At 43.1% G+C, this 7,500-nt stretch overlaps 2 protein-coding genes across 3 annotated transcripts in view; one reads left to right on the forward strand and one right to left on the reverse strand.

The window, feature by feature from the left end:
• The window catches only part of nol7 (nucleolar protein 7), a 3,458-nt gene extending 1,530 nt beyond the window's left edge, over window positions 1–1,928 (forward strand). The window contains exons 3-8 of the mRNA XM_050074746.1: window positions 259–314; window positions 414–439; window positions 537–621; window positions 724–845; window positions 1,150–1,227; window positions 1,346–1,928. Coding sequence (XP_049930703.1) covers window positions 259–314; window positions 414–439; window positions 537–621; window positions 724–845; window positions 1,150–1,227; window positions 1,346–1,419 — 441 coding nt within the window. The 3' untranslated portion in view covers window positions 1,420–1,928. The remainder of the gene's footprint in view (window positions 1–258; window positions 315–413; window positions 440–536; window positions 622–723; window positions 846–1,149; window positions 1,228–1,345) is intronic.
• A 2,801-nt stretch (window positions 1,929–4,729) lies between these two features.
• Window positions 4,730–7,500, reverse strand: part of ranbp9 (RAN binding protein 9) — a 39,280-nt gene continuing 36,509 nt past the window's right edge. For both annotated transcript variants that reach the window (XM_050074730.1, XM_050074729.1), the window contains exon 14: window positions 4,730–7,500. This exon is cut by the window's right edge and continues 3,000 nt beyond it. The gene's annotated coding sequence lies outside the window, so the exon portion shown is untranslated.

Below are 7,500 nucleotides of genomic sequence, written 5' to 3' on the forward strand. Positions count from 1 at the left end.
AGAGCACCTTTGGGATGTGGTGGAACGGTAGATTCACATCATGGATGTGCAGCCGACAAATCTGCAGCAACTGTGTGATGCTATCATGTCGATATGGACCAAAATCTCTGAGGAATGTTTCCAGCACCTTGTTGAATCTTTGCCACCAAGAATTTAAAAGGGGGTCCAACCTGGTACTAGCAAGGTGTACCTAATAAAGTATTATCCATGTGATTTTACTTTTAAATAAAGCTCCCGTCGTTCTGCTGTTTCCCACAGAAAAGAAAACTCTTACCGGCTGAGGTGTTGGAGGAAATCGATTCAGCTCCTTCAAAGTGAGTTCACATGTTCGACTCATGTTGCAGCGCTTTGATTTCGTACAGTTTCTCTTGCATCTCCGCTCAATGAACGATCACATCTGCTTTATTTTACAGGAAGCAGAAACAGTCTGAGGATGAAGGTAAAGCCTCGCTCCGCCCTTCTGTCAGGACGGACGCCACTAAACAGAGCAGCAGAATACGCTTCAGATAACTGTGACTTGTGTTTTCTCCCGACAGCTGAAGAGGAGCAGCAGGAGGCTGAAAAGGACGAGACGAGGAAGGAGAAAAAGAAGAGGAGCAAGAAACTGGCACATGCCCGAAAGTACGGAAATTTCATTTGTTTGTGTCGAGGTCCACTCACGAGCTTTGAACTTAATATCGCACATGTCACCACACACTGAGAAAACTGGTTCCTGTTTGTCAGTCTGAAGGGAAACTACACGGTGAAGACGGTGAAGGAGCGAGGGTCAGCGTCCTTCCAGCAGCAGGTGGCGCAGGATTTCCTCCAGTCCAGACTGTACGGACCAGGAAGCTGCAGGACCACAAGTAAGAGGGCGGGGTTAAGGCTGCAGCTCAGACACCAATGAGCTTGGAGCTGAGGGCCACATACAGGAAGTCAGAAAGTATTGAGAGATGGATGTTGGTTTTGCTCTTTGCAAGCTACACTCTGTGGCAGAAGTCTGCAAAGACAATGATCTGTCTCAATTTGAGCTTTGCTACAGTGATGTCCCGTCTCCTCCCACTGAGGCGTCCGCTGTCCTGGGACTCCTGCCGCGGGGACGATGGCAACATTCGCAGCTTTCAGCCCGTCGTCTGGCTGAATGTATTTACACTGTCTTTGTGCTTCCAGGTAACGAGCTGCTCTCCCTCCAGAACAAGAAGGGGAGGAATAAAAGTGCAGCGGTGCAGTTTGTCAAGAAAGACTGGGGTAAGTTCAGTAGGATAAACTGAGCCGTGTCCCAGTGCCACGCTGACCCAAGACATCAGTACACAGACAAAATATTGGACACCTTTTAATCGCTCGACTCTTCTGTCTGATCCTCCAGCCTGTAACGAAAAAGCCAAAGCAGAGAAGCTGAAGAAGAGGTGGATCCACAAGCAGCAGATTCCTTCCTGCTGACCAGTCCGGTTGACTCCCAAAAACCTCGACCTGGGCCAGCGGACGTTCGCTGAGCAGCACAGATTACGCTGCTCCCTCTGCACACTGAATTCAAACGGACACCAGTCATGGCCGACTGTCAGAAACACAGAGGACGAAGTCGCTGAGGTTTGGGGACGGGACTCGCTCAGGACAACAAATTATATTGACTTAATGTGGACGCGGCAGCAGCCTGAACCCGTCAGGTCATCACCAAGATTTAAACGATAGAAACATCTGAGGACAAAGTGCTGCTTGACCAACCCACACATGGAGTTCACATAACCTGAACTCTAAAACCTTTTGTTCCTTTGGTTTATGAGCTGGGACGTTTCATCTGTTTCTTAAAGAGCAGAACATGTAAAGATACGTGTTTAGTGATAAAGGTGGATTTTTATCTATAACTTTATACTCAAGTTAATTGCATCAGATGATCTGATTTTTGTTTTCTGTAAAATGACCATAAATAAAAGCTTGTCGTTGTATCTGTATCTTCAAATATCTTTTTATGGGTGCTTTCACACCTGCCCTGTTTGGTCCGGTTCAATCAAACTCAAGTTCGTTTGCCCCCTAAGTGCGGTTTGTTTGGGCAGGTGTGAACATAGCAATCACACTCGGGTGCGGACCGAGGTCTTCTTGAAGAGGTGGTCTCGGTATGGTTACAAACGAACTCTGGTGCAGTTCATTTGTGGTGAGAACGTGTTCTGACCTCGATCTGAACCAACTGCAGTCACATGACACATTGTTTGGGTTAAACATGAGCAGCTTCCTCGCGCAAGGCATTTGGTCTGACAACTCTAGGTCTGAAAGCACCCTAAGACAGATGTGGAAGAAAGTTTAGAAAAAGCTCCTAAGCAGAACTTGAGTTTTTTAATGTCAAGAGCAAAGAGCAAAATAATTACTGATCAATGAGTCAAGCGATCAAAGTCAAAACTATTTTTATAGTCGTTATATTTCGAGCAGAAACGCCAAACATCTGCTGGTTTCAGATGTGACGACGAGCTGCTTTTCTTTTTCATATGTGACAGTAAATGAATTATCGTTGGATTTTTTGGGACTGTTGGTTAGTCGACAAACATTTCGAAGACGACGGGCTCATTCGAGATGAACTGCGCCTCACCTGGAAAGTGGACGAGGTCGGGCGGCAGAAGGCAGCGAAAAAAAGTCGCAGTCAAGTTGAAGTTTCCAGCAAAGATGCCACATTTCAAGCAGCCCTCAAAGAATATACAGAAGTCAGAGAAATATTTAAACACTGTTAGATCCACCTGTAGTTTGCAGATCATGTATAATTATTATTATTAGCCATACAAGATATGTTTAACAGATTAAACCTTCAGTGATAGCCTAAAATTTAACATTAAATATTACAATTACATAACAATTTTCTTTAAAACCTGGTGTTGGTGGTCGAAACTAAGAGCCAATCAGCTCTTTGATCAGTCAGAGGTTTCCCATCATGCCCTGGGTCTTCCTTGAAGTTGGTGGAGAGCAACTGCAGCATCCGGCTCCATCTCATGACGTATCACTGCCCATGTGTGCATGACATCAGCGCAAGATGAACAAAAATCTAACCATCATGCATTGTGCTGTGATTGTTGGTAATCGATTCGGTGAAAGCCTGACTCATCTCGGATCATTTTTTAACTAACATTTTAATTAAGATAATTAGTTGGAGCACTGATTTAACGACTTTCTTTGCTACTTAACTTCATTGTCACTTCAGGAAATACTTGGATTGATTGATCATTATTTTAGTCATCATCTCAGATTGTTCCATTTGAATAAGACGTCAAAGGAGGTAAAACTGTTCACAGTAAAAGCAAAGATAGGAAAAAAGTCCAAATTTTAAAAACGAAAGTGTACCACAACTTATTTTTTATGCCTCAAGTTTATCATGTGACCCCTCAGAGGAGCTTGAGCCCGGTCTGGAACCACGAGTTCAAATTGTTCATCATGGAAAACTCCTCTGTTCTCTTTAAATCATCTGAAGTTTAATATCGTAAGTTTTTGGATAGCTGATGAGTAAAAAAAAAATTGCTGCTCAGAAATGCCAAAGATGTTTGCTGTTACTTATAAACTGTCCCGTTTAAAGGCATCATTCAGATTTACAAGGTACTTACCCATAGTTGGTGTATTAAATACAATAGATGGCAGATGCCAATTTGGAGAAGCAGGCTGGGGTCCGACATGGAAGCTAAGCAATGTACTGCTGTGGAGGGGTCAGAAACAAAATGTAGTATAGCCACCTAAAAAAAACTATATCACTTTAAGTGCTTTACCCTTCTGTCAGACGAGCCTTTAACGGCTTCAGTTCCCCACCTGTGCTCTCGTCAAAGCCACCAGACTCCATTGACAAAAACAGTAATTTTAGCTCTCTGAACACAGGAGCTGCTGGTCCACCGCTGCATGGATAAATATGTTTGTTAGTGACTTAAGTGAATCCAAACTGACCCTTTTAAACACCAAAGTCACACAATAACTCAAACTAACTAACTAATAAAGGCAGCAGTAGACCAGCAGCGCCTGTTTCCAGTTATGTTAAATCACTGTTTTTCTCAATGGAGTCTGGTTTTGAAGAGAGCAACGCAAGAGCTTCATTTTCCCGCTGGAAATCACAGTCTGACATTGAGGTAAAGCAGTGAAAATACTCTAAATATATCGTACACTTAAACTGATACTGATTATTTTAGGTGCGACTTTTTTTTTTTTTTTTTTTTAAAGATGGCTAAAATATGTTTTGTTGGTGGCCCCATGCACAGCAGTACATTGCTTAGCTTCAGCCTGCTTCTCCAAACTGGGGGTGTGCCGACTGACATCTACTGTATATAATACACTGTCTATGGGTAAGTACCTCATACAACCCCACTTCAAAAAATCAGAACTGTCCCTTTAAGTTTGCCCACCAAATAATTAGGATACCTTTATTATTTAACTGTTAAATGTTCTGCTTAGTGCACATCTTACTGAGAATGTGTTGCATTTCATGTAACACATTATAGAAATAAATTATAGAATTAATTTAAAAATGGTCTGTGTTTGGTCAGTAATTTATTCAAAGGGCCCAGAGACTACACCCACAACAACTACTGAGTTTGAGGTGGACCTTTCCTTTCAGGCATCATATGTGGGTTAGTATGTTCAGAACGAATAAAAATACTTTGCAGGATTATCTTCGGACACGTCATTTGGGATTAAACTGAACTCTGAACAGCCTCTGACTCCGTGAATTCACCGGAGAGCAGGACAGAGCGTGTTTGGAGGCAGGAGACAGACTTCAGCTCCAGGCGTCATGCAGCATCCAGACAAGTGCCTTCATCATTTGTCATTTTTAATATAAATCTTTTCACCCTCACACAAATTGCACTTTTTTTTTATCTCCAAATGGACACACAGTCAGCAGTGGACAACTTACTGGTTGACATCTTCCTTATACACCGTGAACTGGCTAAAAAGAAGGAGAAACAAAAAGAATAAAATAAGAGACATCTAACTTGATCTTACCACCACTTTACTATGGCATGCATAGGTTTCAGACCTTACTCAGAAAGAGACAACAGACACTTTGTCTAAGAAGTTTGCTAAACGATGCCGTGACTGCTTGCGATCCAGGAAAAGAAAACAAAAGAAACCCAAAGAGAAACAAACCAGAAAAGCTCGGTTCCACCTGGGATAAACTAGAGGAGAAGATGGGAGTCGTGTCTAGCGTAAGCCTCTGCATTCTTGTTTCTCTGCAAGTGGCGAGCACAAACACACAGGCTTCAAACACACAGCTGCAATGTCGTCTTCCTAAAGTATTTGGTTCTTTATTTTGTGAATGTGACAGCCACAGTCCTGTTGACAATACTGAGTGTTGTTTTCGTTTTATTTTCCCCGCTGATGCTAAGAAACGCGAGAGGCCAGAGAAGAACATGGTGACAAAACTGAAACCTCGCCTGTGAGGGATGATGGGTAGACATGGGTAGTTGGAGACGAGCGGACTTGAGGGCTTTTCATACCTGAATGCTATTTCAACAGCAGCTTTGGAAAATAATAACAAGACAGCAAGATGCTACCAGGGAGCAACACGGAGTCGAGGTTGACTGAAGGTGAACCGGCGTCTGAGCCAGTCCGAGGTCGATGTTAATTATCGGGCAAACTGACAACAAAACAAGCAACAAATCTGACACCTGCTACCCGACATTAAAGCGAACTGAAATTTAAATTCTTCCTTGATGTTTGTTCAGAATTTTAATCACCAAAAACAAGAATTTAAAGTATTTTTCTGCAACGACAGCGCCCCCTACGTGTGAATTTTTGGTGCCGACTCCTGATGCCGGTATGGCTAATCTGATTCATGCAGTACCTGTGTAAGTAGGCACTAAAATTATTTCAGATCATCACTTCAATTTCAACAACAGGCGTTCAGACAGCTTGGAGTCGACTTTGTTAGCCCTTATTTTGTACAGTGGTTCCCAAAGTGGATGCAGTAACACGCTGAGGTACTGTAAGGACGAGCCAGGAGTGACGCCAGATTTATTTCTGTTTTGTAAATTCAACTTTTGCACACATGCAGCTGGGCGATGTAGTTTTAAGATCATTTTTTGCAGCGTTTTTGCCTTGAATAGACAGGACAGATCCAGAGCGGATGGGGGAGAGAGGGGAGGGACATGCAGCAAAGGGCCATGGGTTGACATTGAGCCCACGGCCGCTGCAGCAAGAACAAAGCCTCTGTACATGGAGTGTCTGCTCTACTAGGTGTGCTAGTGAATGCTCTGGGTTGCTGAACACAGGAGCTGCTGGTCTATGCCCGAAAGAAAAGCCCACATTTCTGGCTGGAAGGAGAAACACGCCTCCTTTTAAACACTAAGATTTGGTTATCAGCAGGTTTTTTTAAACATCCATAAATATCACAAAATGTGAACCTTTTCAAGAAGGTGGTTGAGGGAATGGCGGGGAGGTGGAACAAGTCCGCCACCACTGGAAAACTTTGGGGAAAAAAAAAATCCTACCCAGCCGTCCCCCTTTTCTGTATTTTGTTGTGATAAAACGACATGTTAAGACGTGTTATCGGAGCGTGCACAGCTGCATGTGAACGGGAATATTAGTGTGACATTGATTTTCATCAGCCATGTGAACAGCTGAGAGAGAATTATCTGTTTTAAAAGGGCAAAAAAGGAATATTTTGTGCATGTTATCGTAGCCAGCGTTCTCTCCAGTTACTATCCTCTGTGGTGGACGTGGCCAATAGTGGATTAACGGAAGTTACTGTGGAAAGCAAAATGCTGCGTGTCCTGTGTTGTTGGCTCTGAAGGAAACATAAAATGGTCCAGCTGTTTGTGACAGCGGTGCTACCAATACCACTTTAAAAAAGTTTGGGAACCACTGGCATAGTTCAATCTGTGGTTTAAACACTCTCATGTGATTCTGTAACTCCATTCATTAGTGACTGCCGTAATTTGACTTTAGCGGTATCATACAAAACGCAGTGGTGACAAGACTACTTGTTTTGACACTGTGGTCATTTTGAATTTCATCACTGCCAATTCTGGAACTATGAATGAGAAGACAGCCAAACACGAGCCTCCTTTGCATAACCATCCAGGACGAACACAGCACAGAGTGTGCAGGTGACTCACAAACCCAAACTGAAGAAAACAAGTAATGTTAGCAAGCTAACTAGCTTCAATTTTCGGAGTAGACAGTAATTTGCCTAGCTTGCTAGCTTCCACTTCCCAAATGGAATATGACCTCAGCAGCATGGAGTCTTCCCAAATGTCAGCAGGGGACAGAGATTTCAAACTACTGACTGATAACTAAAAACAATCACTTTTCACTTGTTGAAAAGGTTAAAAACTTGTATCGATGTTTAGGGGCTATGACACTAAAGGGCTGCGATATCTTGCAATCGGTAATGCACCACTAAAAGGGATAGTTCGGATATTCTGAAGTGGGGTTAAATGAGGTACATATCCATAGTGGGTTTATTCTATTCAATAGATGGCAGTCTGCATGCCCCCACTTTGGAGAAGCAGGCAGGAGTACTGACACCAAAGCTAAACAATGTACTGCTGGAGGCAGGGGCGA

Source organism: Epinephelus moara, chromosome 21, assembly GCF_006386435.1.
Source record: "Epinephelus moara isolate mb chromosome 21, YSFRI_EMoa_1.0, whole genome shotgun sequence".
In the NCBI taxonomy this organism is placed as follows: domain Eukaryota; kingdom Metazoa; phylum Chordata; class Actinopteri; order Perciformes; family Serranidae; genus Epinephelus; species Epinephelus moara.